Source organism: Cydia splendana, chromosome 10 (assembly GCF_910591565.1).
Source record: "Cydia splendana chromosome 10, ilCydSple1.2, whole genome shotgun sequence".
Taxonomy (NCBI): domain Eukaryota; kingdom Metazoa; phylum Arthropoda; class Insecta; order Lepidoptera; family Tortricidae; genus Cydia; species Cydia splendana.
The window spans coordinates 2,941,697-2,966,005 of record NC_085969.1 but is presented as its reverse complement, the minus strand read 5'-3'; the positions used below and the strand labels follow the sequence as shown (position 1 = coordinate 2,966,005).

General features: G+C 37.6%; 2 protein-coding genes and 1 non-coding gene across 3 annotated transcripts in view; 2 read left to right on the top strand and 1 right to left on the bottom strand.

Annotated features, from left to right (window-relative positions):
• LOC134794161 (uncharacterized) overlaps positions 1 to 22,913 on the top strand; it is a 41,020-nt gene extending 18,107 nt beyond the window's left edge. The window contains exons 9-12 of the mRNA XM_063765878.1: positions 12,853 to 13,065; positions 18,851 to 18,946; positions 19,693 to 19,910; positions 22,442 to 22,913. Coding sequence (XP_063621948.1) covers positions 12,853 to 13,065; positions 18,851 to 18,946; positions 19,693 to 19,910; positions 22,442 to 22,643 — 729 coding nt within the window. The 3' untranslated portion in view covers positions 22,644 to 22,913. The remainder of the gene's footprint in view (positions 1 to 12,852; positions 13,066 to 18,850; positions 18,947 to 19,692; positions 19,911 to 22,441) is intronic.
• LOC134794194 (max dimerization protein 1-like) overlaps positions 1 to 24,309 on the bottom strand; it is a 621,339-nt gene that overhangs the window by 87,045 nt on the left and 509,985 nt on the right. The window lies entirely within an intron of this gene.
• On the top strand, positions 23,968 to 24,039 carry Trnaq-cug (transfer RNA glutamine (anticodon CUG)). Its single transcript has one exon. It is a non-coding gene; the product is annotated as a tRNA-Gln (tRNA).

The following is a 24,309-nucleotide window of genomic DNA, read 5'->3' as shown; positions in this document are numbered from 1 at the left end:
GAATCTAAAATGAACTAGGTTATTGGGTGAAAGCGATGGACTAAGAACTGAGCTATGGGGTAAAAAACCGGACGCCTGCCTAATAAAACGGTATGCAATTTTATTTCCGGCAGACGGTGACTCGCCCTCACAAGATGGGCCCCCACAAAAAGCGACATCTAGGATGGCTCAAGGGCAACACCGGTGTGAGCGGCTCAGGGGTGTCGAGAGGTGTGCGCCGCTTTCTACCCAGTGGCTGTTAACAGCCACTGTGCCAACTCGCGTCTTATGCATATTTCACTTCCACCCCTGGAGCTTATAGCTCTAACGACTCCACTCTGGCCGGCCGGCTAAGGCAAGCCAGAGGCAGAGAATCCTGTCCCACCCACCCTCCTTGCGGGTAACAGAACTCTCCAGGAGCACTCGGGTACGTGAGGTCGCTAATCCCCAACAGCTCGCCACAAGCTGCCCTGCGTTGACTGATTGCACTGGTAAAACCAGCGGGCGATGGGGTCGTCACATCCCTACGCCTTTTATTATTCTATTATTATTATTCTTTGGAAATTTATACAATACTTTTTATTTATTGATACTTTATCATACTGTAAAGTTTTTTCTGGCTGAGGAATTACTGCGGGGTCCACTATCTTTATTTACTACACTAATAGGACGGGCGCAAATTTCGTCGGTCATAACGTCCTGGGCGATAACTCGGAAAGTGGTTAAGGGCGATGTGTAACGAGCCCTCATGGACGTCAGCTGCCGCTCCGTTGGGTTGAGGAACGGCAGACAACCAGACGAGTAAAAAAAAAATTATCGCATCCCGATTGAAACTTTGTCCGAGTTTAGATGCTATTGCTATTTAAAAAAATCGTCAGCCGGTTGTTGTCAATCAAGTTTTAGTCCTATTTCCACAATTTATTGCTTCAAAGTCTCTGCAGAAGTTAGCTTAGACAGATTATAATTTTATTTTGAAACGTGTTACATTCAAGTACTTTGCAAAGCATATCATAATTAATTATGATTAGTAAACCTCCCATGTCGTTTATCTTTCGGACAATCACACACTTTATTTTTAAAACATGATAATTAATCCTACACCTTTATCTTTAACAATAATGCACTGCAATTTCAAGTATACGATGATTAATCCAACATTACCGCGAACAGCTGTCCGTTCGCGGAAGCCCGGTTTCCGCATTAAAAGATACAAAGTGTACAACCCCACTCTAAATGCATTTTCCAAAGCCTTATTAAGTACACATAAGGTTTAAATTAAGTTGAAATTAGCGTAAGATGATGCCTCGGCCGTTTACGGTTTGCAAGTGCAACGACTTTGCATGAAGAGCAGCATTAACTGAATATCGGCTTTATGTCTGTGTAATAAGGCGTAGGAATGGTCAGATATTAGTGAACGGGATGGATATGGGCATACATAGCTGAGCATTAGCGTCTTATAAAACCTGTAACGCAACCTTTGTACCCTTTGCTAAAACGTCGTATGTCGAGATCTGGACAGTAGAGAAATAATAAATGGCAATAGAATTGGTTTATAATCAAATTAAAGTTGTATCAAACCAAAGGCAATTTTTTTATTGTCTTGATGATTAGATTTTACATGACTCAGTTTCCGAAAATATACGATAAAAAATTGCGGAACTCACAAACATTATTATCTTGCCTTATAAGCTTATAGCTAATTTGCTACGTGATATGATCAATGATTTATGCGTTAAACCACAACAACTAAGTTTATTCTTAAACTACATATAGCCTAAAATGTTATATAAGACAGTAAAACTCTGTATTTGCTTTATTATGCCGGATTTTCCGTATACGTAAACGGACGCGGAAAACCGACATTATCCATATTCAAGTAGGTACATGGCAGATAAACAGGTCCTAGTTAAGGTATCAAGGAATAGGAATAGGGCGTTATATCAGAGAGTTATTAATTTTAGAAGAGATGTGAAGTCTGGAAAATTTCGTGCGCATTTGTCAAGCTGAAGTTGACATCGCTGTTCAGATTTGTTAACATCTATTTTACAAGTAAATAAGGTTAGATGGGATAAGACAAACATTGGGGCAAGATAAACACTTGTAGGGAATCCTCATACTGGTTCTTTTGCCCCAAGCAAAAAAAAACATATTTCTCCTTCCTACCACATGACCTTTTATGAAAAATACAGTGTCAAAGATTTACAGTAAAATGTTTTAACAAAATTACTGTTGCATGTTCTACCATAAAGATCTTTAAAGTAGCAAACCAAACTCTTGGCTTAAAGGACTCATATACCCAGGTGATCGCGGTATGTCAAAAGGTCAAAAATTTGTGACAATTCATTTGTCTCTCAAACTCGATGGCATGATTTTTTCATAGATTTTACACCTCTTCTGCAATGAATAACTCTTAGGTATACTAACTCGTTTTGGCATTGCCTCTAAGTCTGATAAGATATGATTATGCTCAGATGGCCGTGATAATAGGTGTATCGTGATTGCCATTTGCGTTTATCATCACGCACTGACTAAATAGTCTGAGATAACGTCTTTGTTTGAGGCGGAGGATAGATAAATGATATGATATTTTGTACTGTCTACAACTCTACATAATTCAAGTCTCAAATATGCAAGTGTCGACTGCTATAGGGTGTTGATCTGAAAAGTCATATCAGCTTTTATTTTCGAACTGTCAAAACGATTAGGCACTAAGCTTAAAATATGAGACATATAAGCCTGTGATGTTACGGTCAGAAAACCTTCTACATGTTTATTTTTTGTTTAGTCTCATATTATTAAAATCTGATAGGTGTAAATTCCGGCAAACTCTTGGCCAAAATAGCCACCCTTTGGGTCCCACAAATTGTAAGGCGCCACGGTAGACCTCGTCGGAGATGGCGGGACGAACTTGACGCCTTTAACTTTTTGAACGCCACAGACGGCAATTGACGTCAACGCAAAATCGTGACAACGACGCCAAAGATGGCATTTGACGTCGATCGTTTTTTGATGAAAATCTACTGAAAAACACCCCACTTTTAGGTTGGCATTATTTATTCACAAAACTAAATTTTACCCCCGTGGCGTCAGTGGCACGGCAAATGGATGTGCCGTTTGGCGTTTCAAAAGGTTAATAGAGACTGGTAGGAGACTTCGGGGGATACGGATACGTGGAGGAATAGGAGGGAGGCATTTGAGCAGTGGGACAGTATGGGCTCGTAAAAGGCTAAAGGCCCCACTAATTACCAGTCCGCCGGACGATATCGGCCTGTCAGTTAAACGCAAAAACTGACAGCTCCGAACAACTGACAGGCTGATAATCGTCCGGCGAACTGCCGGCCTAGCCAAGGTTACAATCGCTATCGCTTCGACACCGAAAAGCATTATGTCTCTCTATCACTCTTCCATATTAGTGTGCGACAATGACAGTTGCGTTTCGATCGCTACGGAGCGTAAGCGATCGGCATCTTGGCTACGCGGCCTGGTAATCTGTGAGCCCCTTAATAATAATAAATAATACGTAAATATGAGTAATTCTGTGTGATATAATTTTGTGTGTTACGCAGAAATCCGTAGTTGAGATGCAAATTGTACACCTATAAAAAAACTTTTCTACTAAATAATAATGTCTTATTCAAAGTCCGTGAACTTAGAAAATTACATGTCATTAGAATCGCTAGCTCAACTCGTGATTTCCCTTGCCACTGAACACGTCATCCGTCTCTCTCTGTCTTTGTATACTCTCTCTTTCTGTACACTATAGACCCCATGCATAATTACTCTAAAATATACTTACTTGGCCAGTTGTGCAAGCTGCGAGTATTTATTCCGTTTCTATACTGCGTCAAGCAAATCTTGTCAGTAGAAAAAGGCGGCAAATTTGAAAAATGTAGGCGCGAAGGGATATCGTCCCATACAAAATTCGAATTTCGCGCCTTTATTTACTGACAGGATTTGCTTGACCAGCTATAGTATCGTATTTAATTCGCAGCTGGTCGTTAAAACAAACTCAGTATATGACAGTATATCGTCGGTATACTTCCAAAACATGATAACTGACAAAATGGTCAAAAATGAGTTGTTAGTACAGTTTTGTTCACATTTTATTGTTCTAAATATATATGTGACATTTTTTTATTTATGTTTATTATTTACAAAGTTATAGAGTGTAAAAAAGTACTAACAGACTGGAAATTAAATATAGTGTACACGTAAAAAATAATAAGGGTATTTAAAACAACATATCTCATAAAACTGGTCACGCAAAATATATAAAGTAACGTTAACATGTTTTGCCTGAATGTACCTATAATTAAGAACCTAGTTATAGCAACTGGTAAAATATTATAACATTATTCATTACTTTTTACCTGTAGACATTTTTTTCAATACGCGATCTATTATACAACTAGATAATATTAAATTCACTTAAAACAGATTTAAATATGCTCGGTAAACACTCACAACATCAGTATCATAATTTTTTGAAGTAATTTAGTCAATAAGGAGTGTATTGTCATATGTTTCTTCAATAAAGGAGGGGAAAATAAAAAAGTATATATTAGAATCACTTATAACTGTTTACCTGTAAATAATAATTAATAACACATTGCGTGTAATTTATTACTTTTTATTTCTACGATAGTTTTTAAAATTTGCTTATAATGCCGTGCGAACTAGTATTTTTTATCACTGTAATTTTTTTACATTATATGTAATTATTTTTTATATGATTATAAACAAATACACAAAAATCAGTCCATTTTTTATACAGGTAAAACATGATAACTAACACATTCCATCTTTTTGTCGGCCAATATTTTATATTTTTGGGTTTAAAAATATCACTTTTATCAATTTATAGACAATTTTAATATCCAAAAATTTTAAATGTGAAAGTAAATTTGCCAAAACGCGTTTGTAAATTCCCTTATTTGAGGATCAAACTTTCAACTCGCGTTTTCTCGAAACTATGTTTCAGGTAGTTATCATGTTTTAGAAGTATACCGACGATATGTACTAGATATAAGTTTAAAAATTTAATGTATCAATTGTATATGTCGCAGTCAAAAGTGTGAACTGGTCAAAAGAACTTTTAACCGACAAAAACAGGCAAAACTGCTTTTGACTGAGCATGTTGGTCAAAAGTAGTTTTACCTGAAAATCATTGGTGAATAGTAATTGTGACTGGTTACTATCAGTCAAAAGTACTCCCAGAAATAGGTAGGTTAGGGTTATTTTTTTTTTGCTACGCCCTAAAAACGAAACTTCCCAGAGATAGGTAGGTTAGGGTTATTTTTTTTTTGCTACGCCCTAAAAACGAAACTGCTGCCAGAAATAGGTATGATTTTCAGGTAAAACTACTTTTGACCAACATGCTCAGTCAAAAGCAGTTTTGCCTGTTTTTGTCGGTTAAAAGTTCTTTTGACCAGTTCACACTTTTGACTGCAACATATATATACATTTAATGTACTACTACATATTTAATCGCTCTTAACATAATGCGCAAACGTGGAGTCACGGGACAGGCTTAGCCTAGTGTGATCCACTAAATTGATATTTATGTAACTGCCTGATTTCAAGAATAAAATTTTACTTTTATATTCTCCATTTAAGACTGAGCAATAAGCATAACTTATTTTTATAACTTTTGAAACATTTAACTAGCTAAATGTTTCAGACTTGGCCTGAATCAATAATTTCGTCTGACACGAGCGTTCTGTTTTTCTTGAAGGTGATATTAATTATTTTCACACAAATCCCAGTAAAAATCATATTAATAACAATAAAGAAGTGTTAGCCCGCGACTTTATTCGCGTATTAGTCGTTGAAAGCTTTCATTTGGGATGACTTTTATGGCTCCTCTACACGATGGGCCAGCGCCGGCCACTCAAAGGGACGCATTTATGCGTTAGAGGGAGCAAGTGATATTCCTATCTCATTCTACCGCATGGCTGCGTCCCTTGGAGTGGCCGGCGGCGGCGCTGGCCCATCGTGTAGGTGAGCCATTAAAAAGTATTATTACCGAACTTTGCGCTTTGTAAACAGTAAACACACAGGGTTACTTCTGTGGATCTTACGCCTTTTTTAATAAGGTCCACCGATGTACAGTTTGGAGTGTTGCTTTTTGTATCGTGTGGGAAATATTTCATCAAAACAGTAATATGATGTCGATTGTTTTCCCCATCTGTTAGCAACTAATTATATACCGACTGCTAACATTTAACCGTATTACGTAAAATGTGGTTCGATGTCACCTTTAAATTTCAATAACATTTCGTCAGATACAAGATACAAATAACCTTAGCTACTAATTGAATCGTAGGCACTCGATAACAAAAACATTACGGTTACCATCAGTTTGTCACTGACATAAACGCCGTCGAGAACGTAATTTACTTTCTATACATCTCGCTCGCACTCGCATATTAGTGCAAACGGGACGTATAGAAAGTAAATTACGTTCTCGACGGCGTTTACGTCAGTGACAAATTGATGGTAACCGTACATGAATAACAGAGAGACAATTTGTAATTTCTGTTTTGATTGACTTTAATTATAATAAAATGCAAAAGTGAGACCGAGAAATAAATTATAAGGTGGACAATTTCGATTGCGGGATAATTTCAACTAATTGAAATATCTTCCATGTTTTACATTATTAACTAGAGTGCCATATATGTCCAGATAGCGAAAAAGATGTGTTGTGTGTGACTCTAGTTAATAATGTAAAACATAGAAGATATTTCGATTATTTGAAATTATCCCGCAGTACTTGCCCGCCTGCACCTTACAGACATGGTTCAATAGACCGAAGAGTCACATACAGCAGGCTACTTTTTATACTTCATTAGAAGACAGCTGAACCCAAAGGTCTAAGCATAATATTCATTATGTTTTTCTTATTTATTGTTCCAACATGCAGTCGCAATTGAACTGTCGACAAAATGACTAACCTGTTTCACAACATCTGTCGAGTCGCCCTCATTGAAGGTTCTTAGAATTGAACCTCCCGGTATCTCAACCGTTGGAAGACAAACGATTCTCAGCTTTAAGCTAACCACTATAAGTGCTATTTTCGAATACGCGTAGCTGTTGGGATCTTGAGGCCTTAAAATGGCGCCCGATTACGCTTGCCCGCGCTCTCGTTACCACTGAGAATAGTTCACATTGCAGACGTAGCGTACTGTACAGGAAAAACAGTATAAAACTGGTATATTATATTCTGCACTAGCTGTGCTCAAAGGGCCTACCGCGAACACCGAAGTTCAACAAATTGCGGTTCTTTTTCTCTGTCACTCTTACGCCTTAATTAAAGTAAAAGAGAAAGACGCCCTTGCCCGTAATTTGAGAACCTCAGTGTTCTAGGTAGGCCTTCTAAGTAGGGATGTTGCGGATGCAGATTTTTTGACATCCGCGGATGCGGATATTTAAAGTCTCACATCCGCGGATGCGGATGTCAAGATTTGGTACTTAAAAAACGTCAAATATTACATTTTTAGCAACTTTATTTAAAAAAAACGAAACGTTTAGCATTTGAGCAAGAAAATAGGTGCGTTTTAGTTAATAAACAGTAACTTGGCCGACTTTTCGGGATCTAGACGATTTCGTTATATATAATGAATAATGAGTATAATGACGAAATTACCTAGCACTTACGCCGCCGGCGCCGTCGCTAATACGTTCCTGTTACCGACTTGGTCGACATCCGCATTATGCGGATGCTCCGCATCGATTTCATGCGGATGCGGATGCAGATGCGGATGTTCCGCGGATGCGGATGAGAATATCCGCAACATCCCTACTTCTAAGTTCGTTTGTGTAGAACGATGATTTACGTGATGAAATCTGTCCTATGTCCATGTCATTCCTAGGACTCAAAAGAGAGTGAAGAGGTGGAAGATAGATATTAGTAGGGACCTGAAGATCTACTTATATTGGACTCTGAGCTATTGAGTCAAGTTTTGTGACGCTTGCTGCTAGCAGAAAGGCAAAAAGATAATTAGGCGTCGGCACGGCTCGCTTGACAAAAACATGTTCTAGTTGCGCTAACTGTTACTATTCCTAGTTCTGTTGCCGACCAGGTTCTGATAAATGAAAGAATAGTCATTACCGCGTTACATTGTAAGAAAAGCGAATGTTTCTATCTTATACCTTTAACCCAGCGGTCGGCAACCTTTTAGCAGCCAACGGCCACATAGCAGTTAACGAAGTGGTCCCGGGCCGCACTTTGTTAATATTTATGACTTTATCAGACATTGTCATTTGTCTATATTACATTCAAAATAGCCAGGGAGGCTCGCGGGCCGCAAGTGAGAGGTTCGCAGGCCGCATGCGGCCCGCGGGCCGCTGGTTGCCGACCGCTGCTTTAACCGAACAATACTTGTATATACATTGATATATTTCGGGGATCTCAGAAACGGCTCTAACGATTTCGATGAAATTTGCTATATGGGGGTTTTCGTGGGCGAAAAATCGATCTAGCTAGGTCTTCTCTCTGGGATAACGCGCATTTTTGAGTTTTTAATGTTTTACGAGCAAAGCTCTCCCAGATATGATAAATTTTTTTATGGCAAAAATAACCCATTGTTCTTACTTCGTAGTACTTAGGTATTTAGACGAAAATAAATTTCACCTCCTGCCTTGTATTTCGGGATAATATTGTTACGTCGATTCTAAAAATAATTGTTTTAAGTCTTTGAAGCCATGAAAAATTTGAAACATGGCGTTTTTTTTTACTTACGTTTACGGTACGTTTACGTTTGGCGTTTTTACTTCCTGTTGGCAAAACGTGTAAAGTTAAATATAAATTCGTGGATTAGATATGAAGTAGGTATATTTGTACTTTAAACTTTATAAATTAAATTTTTGTCACAAATGACGATGATTTAATGTCAGCGACATTAGGCTTTGAGCGTGTCAAAGAAAACACATTAATCTTCTTTCTTTTGAAAAACCTGAATAACCTTTGAGTTCACAATAGACCCCTCACTTTTATTTCTGACATTACCAAGGGACCTTCAAACAGGTTATCTACCTAAGACAGAAACGATTTTATTACGCCTAGCAACAGACAGACATTATTAATATCAATCATGTGCCGTGACAGCGGGGAAGTTAGGCCTGTTTCGAAATCCTGACTGATTATATAGCGACTCTCGCTTCTCGGCATGCAACGATTCCTCATACTTAAAAGTTTGACAAGATCGTTGAAATTCGTGCTCCGCGCTCGAAATCCATTATCCTAAAACATATGAGTCAGAAGAATAAGCTAACTGTGCATGGCATTTGCACTGAAAAATTGTGGTACAAATGTCAAATTACTATGAAAATACAATCCCTCACTTTTGTTCTATGTATTTAAATCATTGCCAAGTTAGCTGAGGGCCGATACAGGAGGAGTGCAACCAGACTGCAATTTGTATGAGAACTTCACACCGACTACACGCCAACTGCAACGTCGGCGTGCAGTTCCCATTCAAGTTGCAGTTCGTCTGTACCAGGGCTCGGAACCGGTTTTTTTGGAAAACCCGAAATAGGCCAATATTTTCAATTATTTTATGCTCTTTACGTACGACTGAATCATGTATTTAGATAACAACTTCGTATTATTAGATTGTCCCATTAAAAATGAAATAATAAACCAAAGAACGAAAAAAAACGTAATGATACCGGTATTTTTTGTATGAAGAAAAAACCGGTTCCGAGCCTTGGTATGTACCGGCCCTTTTAGAGTTAGACCAAGAAAAGTCTGCAGCGATTTTGATAGCCCACGCAGTGCAAGTGTTATTTTAAACGTCAAAATTCTATGAAATTATGACGTATAAATAACAGTTGCACTGCGTGGGCTATCAAAATAGCTGTAGACTTTTCTTGGTCAAACTCTAGACGGACTCTACTCGATCTATTTTCTATGTATTACAGTTTTTAGCAACAAAACAATTACCAGAGCAGACATAGAATTATGTTACATAAATGTTCTCGCTGAGTGTCCAGTTATTTCAGCATGCCGTTATAAAATGAAAGCGTAATGATTGTATGAGGGCGGGTTTTTGTTACTCTAAAACACTTCACAATACCCTTTTATTAAGTTTAAACAGGTTATTTGAAGCACACTAAGACAAACTTTATAATAACGCCTAGAAACCGACATATCCACAATAACCCGCCGCTCGCAGTCCATTCATTTGACGTGACAGGGGGTGGGTCGCATACCAATTTGTGAACCAGTTCTATTCCGAGAACGGGCCTTATTCTCTTGTGTTTCACGTTTCATAACGATGTGATGGTTTCGTTGAATTAATGGCCGACTAAAATTTTTGTTTCGCTGATAGAGTTACGACTAAGAAAAGTGCAGCGATTTTGATAGCCCACGCATGTGCAAGTGTTATTTAAGCGTCATAATTTCATAGAAGGTTGACGTTTAAAATAACACTTGCACTGCGTGGGCTATCAAAACCGCTGCATTTCTTGGTCTAACTCTATGCGTAGTGAAGTTACGATATTTTGTAGCATCCAAAAATCTAAAATAGTTATTTACGATACAAGTGCGGAAAAGAGGAAATTCGAATTACCTATTCGTACGTGTATCGTACAACGTTTTACAGTACATATGGCCCTTTAAACAGTTTAAACTTTTGACATCGCACGAAAAGTGCTATTTTACGCACTAGTGCGGGAAAATAGAACCATATGTACTGTAATAGTACATTTCGATGCTAGTGCGGAAGGTATGTCATTACTTCACGAGTACCGAGATATCTTGGCACGAGCCGCAGGCGAGTGGCAAGACTCGGGACGAGTGAAGAATGACATTTCCGCACGTGTATCGAACGACATTTTTTAATACAGTTGCGAAAAAATAAGTAAAATATTGTTAATCGTACACTAAACCAAAGTGGTAACAGTGACAGCTCGCTTAGACGTCGTCTTTAAGTATATTATATCTATGGGCGTTTGGCAGCTATTCCGTTCCATTCAGACAACTTATTAAGAACGGAATTTTCAATATTCAATATTAAAAAATAAACGTGTTATAATGATGAAGAGGTAAGTATTAAAATATGAAATATGTATATTTTTCATATTCTTACATTAACAGTAGGTTTTTATGCTGATTATGACGTTTAAAGGAAACTAATATTAACACTCATCAATAAGTAGTCGTGAATTGGAACAAGTATAAATTTAAAAAAATTGGAAAAGTAAAAAGCACTAGTTCGACATAACCAACTTTTCGCACGCTAAACAGCTACGTAAAGTAGCACTTTGTGAGCAACTGTATTAAAAAAGTATTTTCTGACATGTGAAAGTTTGATTATTGGTTATGTGACGCCATCTTCATACTGACCCACTAGGGCGGCGCCACCACAGTCATGCACGGAGCGAATAAAAATACAAATTAAAGTTTCAATCGTTGTTAAATTATAGCTAAATATTTTTATTATTTATATTTTCCCTGCATGGCCTCTGAAAATTTTCAAAATTTTCTATGGCCATCTTTCCAAACTTAGGAGTTTTCCTAAAGCAACGGACGGACTTGCCTAGTGTTGGTAGGAACTCGAATCTTTTGAGTCGGAATTTGAAGAACTCTGCTCGTTTTTGCGAAACTTGCGCTTAAAAAGTCCCGAGTAGAGTCCTTTGTTGAGTCTTTAAGAGCAACTCAAAAGGAGGAAGTAAAATTTTATAAGTTTTTCCTAAATAACAGTAAAGGAATTAGGCAATATTGTATGATTCGTTACCTAATCCACAAATGTACTTAAAGACAACGCATTTCGAAATGGTTTGTAAAAAAAAAACGAGAGTTCTCTGAACAGACTCAAGTCTCTACAAGAGACTCTAGTCTCTATCAAGTTGAAAAGAACTCGAGTTTAGACTTAATTATAAGAGTCTGACATACTGAGTCGAGTCTTGATGCAGAGGACTCAAAGGACTCGAGTCCTATCCAACACTAGACTTACCACTAAACAGCGAGTAGGTACCAGACAACCTATTCATATCGAATTTATTTTTAAACGTTCGCATCTGAATAGGGCTGCGGAATGAATGCAAGTAATTATCTCGCCGGGGCCGGCTCTTATTGAAATGATCGTGACGCGGCGCATTCTGGGAAACGTTAAGTACTAGTCGAATTCGACCATGACTCGAACTGAAAACTATAGAAAGATGAGAGAATTGTAAAGAATGAACTTGGTGGAATGGTTTTTTGTTTGACAAATTTGATGTTTTGTAGCTAAAACGATTTGATGAGTTTTGAAGTATCATTCGATCAGTCTATTTTAGGTGATAGGTATACGAAATAGGTAATTCTATTTGTGGGCACTGAGGCGGAGATGAGAGTAGACTCTCATCTACTGCTATGACAACTTAAGAGCTATAGTGAACCGTGCTAGTATCATAATAAGGTTATTTTTTTGCAATTAAATGAATTTTGGTTGTCACCTAACGATACCTTTGCGAGCTTCGTTATTAGGTAGGTATTTACTATACCTACCTGATGTTGCCTCCGAACATTTATGTAAATGACTAGTCTATTATTTACCCATCTCTCGTGAAAGCCAAGTCTGTAATCGCCACAGCAATTTAACACTCGACTGCCTCACTCGGGCCCTTCGGCTCCAAAAGTTCGTTGTATCCAACCAAACCACAACTAATTTCATCGCGTTTAGATACGCATTGAGAAGCGTACCGCGTGCCCATCGACCGTTGAATTCTTTTGTGTAAATGACCCACCGCTCACATCCAAAACATCCTAAGAAACTTTTCAAAAACAAGGCATTATCAACCTTAACTTGTCACCGCTAAGGTGTTTTCCTAAACGTGTAGTTGAAAGGTGTTAAGCGCCAATGATAACCAAGCGATTTTCAACCCTAGGTATTAGCAGTAAGGTGCGTTTACGGCAGCTACACGTCGCGGCTGCTGGATCTGTGGGAACTGTACGACGAATGCAAGGGCTCTGAGAACGACAACCCGGCCATACTGCCGACGGATCAGCAGTACATTGTGTTGGAGCTCGCGAACGCGGGGCAGGATCTGGAGAGCTATCAGTTTAATAGCGCTGAACAGGCGCACGCTTTATTCTTGCAGGTAATTTACATTTTTTTCTTATTGTGTGTATTTTTTTGTATGAATTTGTGTTAGTTTTTCTCGTGGATATCATAAAATAGACTATAACCTTTTCGCCGCCATTGACTTGATTTAAAGAAGGTATATTTCGTGCCCCACACGCCACGACTTTGAATGTTATACGGGTTGTTTATGTGTCAATTTGTGGCTTGGCGTTGATGACACTTTATTACTACATTGACGTGGCGGCGAAAAGGTTAAAGGCAAATTTTCTCACTAAAGTAAAGCTCAGAAACTGTATGGTGAAAACAGTTGTTAAATGTACCCAAAATTTTATTGTCCACGAGTAAGACGCCACAGATTTAGGTTCTGTATCCAAAAGTTAAGAATATTGGTGATACAAATGTTAATAATTTGATACACCCGAAAACTATGTCGGGACTAGTTTTAGGCGATTTAAGCATAAGTAGAAGTTAGACTCCAGTATCCTTAACTTTTGAAACAAGTGTTTTTTTGTTACTGTGTCTGTGTTTTCCTCATGTTTTTTTATAGCTGAAAGGAATTAACTTTGTCCTGAATCTTATATCAGACATTTTAAATTTTGCATTTATTAGTTTGCCTGTAAATGCATTCATAGTTGATTTATAAATGTGCACATGAATGGAAACATTGTAGCTATCCTATTTTGTAATTCTAGTATGCACACAAATAGTTAGTGTGTTATTATACCATTGTAAAGTAAATATGAATTTACATCACGTCCGCTTTACATTATTATTTTGCCGCATTGATTGCAACTATCTTGCACCTTATTACATTTAATTTGATATGTTATGTGCGGATGTCTTTTTCGTTATTGCACTACAAATGTGCATAGTAAATTATAATTTGGGGGAATAACGAGGATTATCCATTTTACGATAGTCAATTTGTATTCAGTGCGCTACACCAGTAGGTACCATAACTTTTTTTATTAAAATATATAGGAAAGGGATCAAAATGAGTTTATTAAGTTATTACTTTAAGAGCCCACCAACGACATCAACGTGCACACTAGCGCCACTGCTAAATAATCGTGATTATTTAAATTTAACGAAATATATTCAAAAAAGGGAGCCGCTACGTACTGTATTTTGTATTTAAGTACATTTTGAATACATCAGACTAGTTTTTATGTTGCATTAAATTTAAATAATCACGATTATTTAGCAGTGGCGCTAGTGTGCACGTTGATGGGCTCTTAATAGCAAGTAGTACTTTACCAGGACTTCAGAATGTCTCTTATAGTTTTCCCCACGAATTCTTCAAATGTATTGCGTTTTACGACTTATCATGTCGAGAATGTTTGACAACCGAGATTCATTGAGTCGAGTCAAACGGGGTTAATAATGTTCTCCAAATAAAACTACTACGAGCGTTATTTAGACACCTATTTGATAGATCCTTGACGGGTCTCTATTGTTTCCCATAAAGTTTTAAGTCATAACTCATAATGTGTCCACATTTTCGTTAAGGGGCCCAATGATTAACAGTCCGCCGGACGGTATCGCCGGTATCGGCCTGTCAGTTAGAACAAACTTTTGACAGTTCCGAACAATTGACAGGCCAATACCGTCCGGCGGAACGTTAATCAGTGGGCCCCTTTAGTCTAATTTGGTTTTTCTCAGAAACGCGTAACTTTTCAGGATTGCCATAAAACAAACCTAACCTATCTATAGATAGGATAAACTTACGAAAATCCTGAAAAGTTAACGGTTTCAGAATTATGACTAATGATAATCTGACAATCATTACATTATGACTTTCAATTATTACGTCAAACAAAGGGACCCCATCCTTGACACGGCTCACAGTGCATTTTGCGGGCACCAAATAGCGCGAACGATCTTCTTATATCATATCAATATCAAAACAAGCCAATACTCTCTGAAGAGACGCAAATGACATGAGGACATGGCCCTGACATGACGTCAAGATCAGTGACGCTGGATCGTTTCATTGTGTTTGTAAATAGTGGGAGTATGTTTGTATAGTACGCCATATTCGCAATATACAGGGCGCCCTTGACCTTGCTGGTTTACAACTACATATTAGTTTACTATTTTAATACGGTTGTCACTCAAGTTACAGTTTGGCAAAAGAGAGTAGAAATTAAAAAGTGGCAACACTGTAGTGTCGTCCCGTTTTCTTATACACGGTGTAACATGAGGAAACCGAATAATTTTAACAGCGTATTCCTGATCATATTTAGAGACAAAAATGTCCTATAAACTTTTTTGAAATTCGCCTAGTTTCAGAGATAATATTAATTAAAAAAAAAACAAGTTTTTATTGTTACATAGTGTAAAAGGCCTTTTTGATGGTGATGTTGCTGCTATGGGACGTAGTCTAAATATCCTTATTGATAGATGTCAAAAAGTGACAAGTAACACTTTGCAAAACGTAGGTTTTACGAAAAAAAACATGTAAAAATCAATTTTTAGTGACAAGTTTACCAATAACATTTATTTCTTATGTACAAATACATAAAAAAAATTGAAAAAACAAAACAAAAAAAAATGTTTTTTTTTGGCGAAATTGACCTAAACTCATATTACATTTTTTCCTTCTGTTGACCTCAGAAATGCGTGGTTAAACTTATTCGGTTTCCTCATGTTACACCGTGTATATAATGGTTTGAAAGGGACGGCACTACAGTGTTACCACTTTTTAATTTCTCTTTTTTGCCAATCTGTAAGTTTGAACAGAAGACGGCACGAGGAATTCCGTACATTAACCCGCCTGTTGCTATCTCTATGGCATGTGCATAATTATATTTCTGTCCCACTCGCACAGTGTCATTAGCGCCGGCATCATGAGCGGGACAGCTATATAATTACGCACGTGCGATAGAGATAGGCACAATCAGGGCGATGTACGGAATTCTTTAATGAAAAGAGCTGTGTTATGTTTCATCACACGTTGCGACATCTCGATTACATATCTAAATATTAGATCTTAGTGTTTGTATTTGACTCCTCTGTTATCTTTTGTCGCTGAGTAATCTGTAATAATGCATATTTAAACATCAGATAAGGAGGTATATGTCGATATCTTAACATATTTATTTATGACTAGCGACCCGCCCCGGCTTCGCACTGGTTATACAAAACCTTAACAAATTACACACCTAAACCTTCCTCAAGAATCACTCTATTGATAGGTGAAAACCGTATGAAAATCCGTTCAGTAGTTTTCGAGTTTGACGCGAACATACAGACAGACGCGGCGGGGGACTTTGTTTTATAGAGTGTGATTTACAAAATTCAGGCTGTAAATTGTATTTATTTGTAGGCCAGAGGATAGATAAACATCCTCTGGCCTACAAATCAAATAAATGCAATTTTGAGTTGTAAAAATGAAGAATTTAAATTCAATGGAATAGGAGGCATTTTTAAGCCCTCTGGGCTCTGAGCGGTGTTGTCGGTATCCCTCTAATGGTTAGGCACCTTCAACCATATTTCCTACAAAACAGGCTCCAATGACTGTTACTTTTCAGTGCCAATCATTGGGTAGTTTCAATTTAACATCCAGAGGGCCTATCGCGAGTTCGACGTGTTGCCACCCTATCACACTTACGTACGAATGTACAAGTGCGACAGAGAGGCAACAGTTTTTATTGTATTGTCACGTGTCCCTTACTAGTCATTATCATTAGATCCAAATGTTTGTATTTATATAACAGATCTCTTGTCGTTGGGGGTAATTAATATTTATATTTAAGTAATCCGGGAAACATATCTCGGGTTACAGTTCAAGTTGATCCAGATAACACGGCACGATGTTATTTGTTATGTGTTTTAATTATTTTTTTGTTAATGTGACTTTGGTTTCTGTACAAAAGTTTGACATATTAATACTTGGCAAATATTTAATGCACATAGAGTTAGACCAAGAAGAGTCTGCAGCGATTTTAATAGCCCACGCAGTGCAAGTGTTATTTATACGTCAGAAGTTTGACGTTTAAAATAACACTTGCACTGCGTGGGCTATCAAAATCGCTGCAGACTTTTCTTGGTCTAACTCTAACCTTTTTTTATTAGCCGGTAGATATATAGGTATTTAATTACACAAACGGGTCTACCGCGATATAATTTCATTGTTTTTACCTTTAATTCCGACGTTTCAGCTGAGTTGCACCATTAAACTTTAACGGGTAGCTGCAATTTCTTTGTCTACCCCGAACATTTTTATAAACTAATTTCGGGTAGTTTAGTGGTGTTTTATTAATATCTCCGTTGACATTTGTTGGGACGTCAGTCTTTCCGTGACCACAGCTGGTGCAACTCAGCTGAAACGTCGGAATTAAAGGTAAAAACAATGAAATTATATCGCGGTAGACCCGTTTGTGTAATTAAATATGTGTACAAAACGCGAGAGTTTAAAGTGTGATATATAGGTAATTAAAAGGTTTACGTTTCTTCAAACAAAAATGTCACTTTAGACACTGACATATCCGATCCATATCGTATCTTTAGCAAATTTTTGACGTAAAACTTTTCGAATAAGCCGAAAGTCAATATTAGGCAGTGAACTGTAATTTATTTGATGTAAATGGCATATACATACTTAACTATAAGTAATAAAGAAGTATCCTTCATAACATAACAAATACATTATGTAGGTATGTAAACTGTGGTTGCGGTTTGCGTTTCCACTAGAAATCGACTATAATTGTTGAGATCTGAGGTCAAAGATATATTCATTCATCAATATTAGCACAGAATAACTAATACTTCTACCGTACAGAAAATTCACTCCTTCACAAAAGTCAGATTTAGGTATAAAATTATACCTAGCGAGCCGCCTGCAACAAAATTGAAACTTATAACCGCGCACGACCCGTGAATCTTCTTTGCGCGAGCGCCACGTGACACGACTATCGTGCGGTCGAGCGTCAGCCCACTGCCATACGCCTGCCCTGCCCGGGAGGCCCGCCGGCCAAATGTACCTAAACTGCGTAGTGACACCCCCCTGATATGAGTCTAAATTTCAATACCACATGCAAGCTTTTGTACAGAAACTTTTCCTTTTTATGTTCTATTTTTTTAATTTATGTTGTCGGCTTAAACCTATAAGGATAAAAGCCTTTTTGTTTCAGCGTTTTGAGCATGGCACGGGCCACTGCGTATGATGAGTGCATTTCTAGGTCGAGTTTCCACCATCTTGACTAGATTTTCACTTATCCTTCGCGGTCGCCATTACTGCTTTCTATGTTTACAAGAGTGTTTTTTTCTTTTTACTAATTTTGTATTGCATTTTGTTTTTGTGTTCGTGTTTTGAATGGGTTAGACTAGGCTATTAACATAATGACACCACGATCTGCCGCGAGCGGAACGTCTTTTACAATGTCTGAAAGTACTTTAATGATGGTTTCACTCTTACACTTAATGTTTGTTAGAAAGTTGAAGTTGCGATGACAAATAATAAAAACGCAACAATTTAAGTCCCTCTATCAGATATATCAGAGCGGCTAAGGTGCTCACATATATCTGAACACGACTCTACTGTCAAGGCGCTTGAGTGCGTATTCAGATATTTTTGAGCACTTCAACAGCTACGATATATCTGATAGCGACTACAATGGCAGATTGAGGTATGCTGACGCCTAAACGAAAAGAGTTTGCTCATAGTTGCCAACAGATGTCACGCTTGGTCTAACCCAGTCGACTGTTGTTAAACTTATTTTTTGTTTGTGTAATATTTAAATTGTATTTGTGTTATAATTATTACATTGAAATTATGAGTTGTGTTTTGTTATTTCCAGGTGGCTTTCGGTCTAGCCGTGGGCGAAGAGGCCTTCCAGTTTGAGCATCGCGATTTGCATTGGGGGAACGTGTTGATCGCCCCTACTGAACAAAAGGTAAATAGATTAGATTAGATTTATTTTAATATTAGTATTACATTCTAATTGTTAAAGTATGTTAATTTACAAGAATACATATTGTGATAAATAACAAATGTCTTAGTTCTCATATTTCTTTAATATTTTAACTAACAGATTAAACTGACGAATATTCGGTGTATTCTAATTAGTCATTTCAAATTTACTATGTGTTTATACGCGATTTTTGTAACCAACATGTTGTATAGTAATATTTGTAAAAGTGCATCCAGATCTGACGAATGTGGCTGTATGTAAGTCGATCCAAATTGAACAAATTGCCTCCCGAGGAAATTGCCCCACGAAGCGGCTCGATCTGAGACATACCTCGCCCGAGGCAAATGCAAGTGCAACTGCAAATCCTCGGGCGATGCGTCTTTACAGAAGTGACTGCTTCGGAAATTTCCTCGAAAGGCGGCTCGTTATGTGTGAATAACTGTAAGTGCAATACATATCAGAATAAGAATAAATTTATTGAGAATAACTAAGAATACAGTAGCATACACAAAAGGTGTCCGGTAAGCCCCAAACTAGGCTGAGCCTGTATCTTGGGACGCACCAAAAAGAGTCTGTAACAGTTGGGACATTATAAATCTAAACCTAACTTAAAAACTATGTGTGCCTGTGAGGGTGTGTATGTGAGTTTGTATGTGCAAGGTGTAGGAGAGCGAAGCAAGTAATAATTAAAGTATAATTCATCTTAATTTTGAATTGCCTTGTTCCAGTTCGCGACGTTCGTGGTCCGCGGGCGCTCGCACCGCGTGCCGCGCTGCGGCGTGGCGGCCACCATCATCGACTACTCGCTCTCGCGCCTCTCGCTCCCTCTCGCGGCCGGCGGGGAAGCGGCCGCGCTCTACAACGACCTCGCCACCGACGACGGCCTGTTCGATGCCGTCGGCGACTACCAGTTCGAGGTCTACCGCCTCATGAGGGACAAGCTCAAGTGAGTTTTCCTAGCGATATGAAATAGTTCGCCCCTTTTAAAACCCTTATGCAAAAGGACAGATAATTATCGACGGCATTTTAATTTTGAGAGATCTTATGAGTAACGCCATATGGACATTATCTATGATAAGGGACCTTATTGTCGATGGCGATTACGCCGCACATCATTTATATCGAAGCATTGTTAAGAATGGCGTAAGCGCCATTAACCCTTTTCATATATCGTCATGTGACAAGCAAAAGTCACTAATTACTAAAAAAAAAATTAAACATAAATCGACCTTTTAGTACTAATATGGTTCACTGTAGCTATGAACTTGTGGTGGTAATTAGTGAGTGCTTGTCACCTGACGATATAACGTTACATATATTTCTAACTAAACAGAACCCCCTTAAGTTAAAATTAAAAATATGCATTGTTCTGAACATTTTTATGAACGTTTGGGTGAGTCCACACAGACCGAAACCGCCTCGCTAGGAAATTGCCGCGCAAAGCAGCTTAGTCTTTGAAGACGTATCTCGCCCGAGGCACCGTGGCCGCGCGTATATTTGCCTCCTCGATCAGGCGTGGCTCACTCCGCGATTTCGTCGCGTCGCAACAAGTAGCTACAAGTACATCCGTCCCACACCAATTTTGGTGGCTAGCCATAAGCCGCGCGTGGTGCTTGCGCCACCTAGCGGTCATATCTGTCCTAATCGTAACAGACGCGTTTTGTTAGAGAGTGAATCTTCTGTACCTAGTACTATTATTTATTCTGTGCCTCGATCGCGTGGCAATTTCGTCGCGAGGTGGCTCGTTCTATGTAATCGCGCTAATATGAGTCAATAATACTTAAGATATCGTCTAATTATTATTTACAACACAGACATGAATGTGCACCCCTATATCAACCCTGAGAACATTGCTCAGTCGAATCAAATGTACATAAAATCCTAATAGGGTTTTTTAAATATAAATAAACTGTACCTACATATCGACTGATTTATTAAAGCCCTATAGCAGGTCCTCGAATGAGTACAACCCATTTGCTGTTTTCTATTCAGAACCGTATTCAAATAAATGATTAACTAGTTAGTTTGCGCCTAACCGTAATTTCAGGTTGCCATAGTTCCGTCGCTCAAAACAAACACGTTAGATTTTCATAGATAACTAGAACAATCGTAAACAAATTCCTAATTCTTCAAACTACAAAAATGATGAATGAAAATCGGCAATGCAGAGGCATTTTTAACATATCCGCTATAAAAATAAAACAGATGTTTCAGATAAAAGGCATTCAGAGATACGACGGTCGCGCGATGTATCTGTAGATAAAATTTTGATCTAATTTAGGCTATGATCATCTTGCGTTATCGTTTTGATTACAGAAGTACAAGTTACGGAAATTTTAAAATAATTATAATATAAGAAATATCCATTTTATGTTTCGGAAACTTTCAATCCCCATACAAAAATGTAAGAAGTTTCTGAAGTCAGATGTGGAAAATTTTGCAATTTTGTAAATTATTAATATCACGAGTCCCGCGGATGCGATATTGCGTTGGCAGAAAACTTACCTCGGATTCGAGGAGTTAATAGAGCTGAGTGTAAAATAACGGAAAAAATTTAGTATCTATGACAAATTATTATAGTATAAACAACATTATTTGCGGTATTTGACGTCTGTCACTCACAACAGCAATACTACGTAAAATGTCTTGCACATCGAAATCATAAAGGAAAACAACTGCACTGCGAACGTTTACGTTCTACGTCTTTTTTTTTAATTTTAGGGTTGGCCGGACACCACCGTTATGAATCGGTAGTCATCTAAGTAAATCGATATGGATTTTTCATTTCCTTTTAATAAAAATAAGGAAAAGGTGGATAATTAACTGTAAATATGGATATATTTATCGTCACCTAACAGACAACAAATTTGACACAGAAATAACATAAATAAACTTTAAAATAGATCCCCAGTTAGTTTAGATTTTGACGATGGGTGCGACCTACTCGGTCGGTGTATTAAATTAATTTACCTTGCGGGAAAACCATATGATTCTAGCTTTATTTAAATCTCAAATAAAAATTCATTATACGTCACAATTCGATACCTCAGTCTACGTGCCATCCAATCGTAATCGCTTGCTGTGACAATCGATTTGCGTTAATTACATCTCTATATACGTCAGTCATAATGTGTCAAATACCGCAAATAATGTTGTTTATACTATAGTAATATCTGGGAGACCGAGCTTTGCTCGGAAAACATATAAAAACTCAAAAATGCGCGTTTTCCCAGAGATAAGAGCTAGCTAGATCGATTTATCGCCCCCGAAAACCCCCATACAGCAAATTTCATCGAAATCGTTAGAGCCGTTTCCGAGATCCCCGAAATATATATTATAATAAATAAATATACAAGATTTATTTAAATAATTATTTGAAATATTTATACAAATAAATAGATTAAACCATTATTAAATCCCTCTTAAATGTTTTTTTACAACATGCATATAACAATAACATGATATAATTGTCCACAGCAACGAGTGGAAGAACTTCGAACCGTACACCAACATCCTCTGGCTGCACTACACCGTAGATAAGATGATAACAGCGCTCCGCTACAAGAGGACAAACACCAAGATACACAAGCACTACATCTCCAAACTCAAGGCCATCAAGAACAGGATCCTCTCCTACGGCAGCGCTTCCCAATTCGTACTCACCGACATCGAATACTAAATCGAACAAATGTAATAATAATTTAAATTTAATCATCCAAATTTTATATTCTCACTAGTATTACAATATGGATATATTTAGCACTTGCCCATCGTGTGAATCGGACCTGCATTGCATAAATTATAATGTACATAGAATTTGCTTTGGTAATGTAATAGACGCTAAAAGGATTATTTACGAGATTGTAGAAACATTAGAACAGCGAAAAGGTGCCTTCTTAGCTAAGGTAGTGGCTTTGTTCAGATTAAACTCATACATTGTGTTCAAAAATGCATTTTATTTACCCCTTTCTAATCTCTCGAATCCCACCGATTTCATGATTTTCATGTGGTCAGCAATCAAAATTAATTTCAAAATTTTATAATGTAGTTTTTTGGCTGGCCGTTATAGAGCCTGTGGGATTTGAGGGGATAACATTTTTAAATATGTATTTACAAATGGTGGGTGTATTCCCATTTGTCCTCGCCCCACGTGACCGCCGTCATACATGAATTATATAATTATACTTTGATTATACAATACAAGGACGAAGAGAGCTCTAATAAGTTCTTGCGATGCATAAGAAGTAGGCTAATTACCGTAACCTCTACGCAACGCAGCAGAATAGTGCGTTGAATCAATTGTGTTCGGTGTACGCATTGTTGCGTGGTCGTTGCGTAAAGTTTGTCGCTATTCAATATACAGTCTCCTTCAGATATATCGGAGCGGTCTGTGTGCTCAAAAATATATGAACACTGACTCTAATAATTATCTAGATAATAGAGGCTTTGTTCAGATATTTGTGAACAACTTGGCCGCTCCGATATATCTGTTGGCGACTGTACAATATAGAACTCGGGAAAAGAAAATAAACAACAAGTAAAACTAAGTAAATTTACTGTGGCTACATAACTAACTTTGACAATCCGCTTCTATTTCAAATTCTCTTTGGTAAAACAAAGGACTTTTTGTAGTTTATGAAACTTGGAATGGTAAAAAAGAAGGTTCAACCGAGATTTGAACTCGGATCGCTGGATTCTTGCTGGATTCCAAGTCCAGAGTGCTAACCATTACACCATGGTCACTTACTACTCTTATACTTAGGCCCAAAATACACTTAAGTTTTACTTACGTAAGTAGGGACACGGCTATACTACAGAATGAGAGATGAATATCGTTATCTCATTCTAACAAATAGCTTTGTCCCTACTTACGTAAGTAAAACTTACAAGTGTATCTCAGGCCTTATACTCTTTGGTCTAAATAAAGATTTCAAACAATGGTTTGTTTAAAGATGTAAGTAGCTGATTGAATTACTTCGCTAATATTCGATAACTAATTATACGGTTCCATGGTGTAACGGTTAGCACTCTGGACTCTGAATCCAGCGATCCGAGTTCAAATCTCGGTGGAACCTGTTTTTTGTTAAAGACATTTATGAACAGATTTTTTTTTTAATTTACTAGTGTTCTATTTTTATTTTTTGTATGTATAATTTACACTTGGTCAAGCAGATCTTGTCAGTAGAAAAAGGCGGCAAATTTGAAAAATGTAGGCGCGATGGGATATAGTCTCATAGAAAATTTGAATTTCGCGCCTTTTTTTACTGACAAGATTTGCTTGACCATCTACCACAGGCACGACAAATTATTAATCATTTTGCAATATTTCTGATTTTCATAATTCA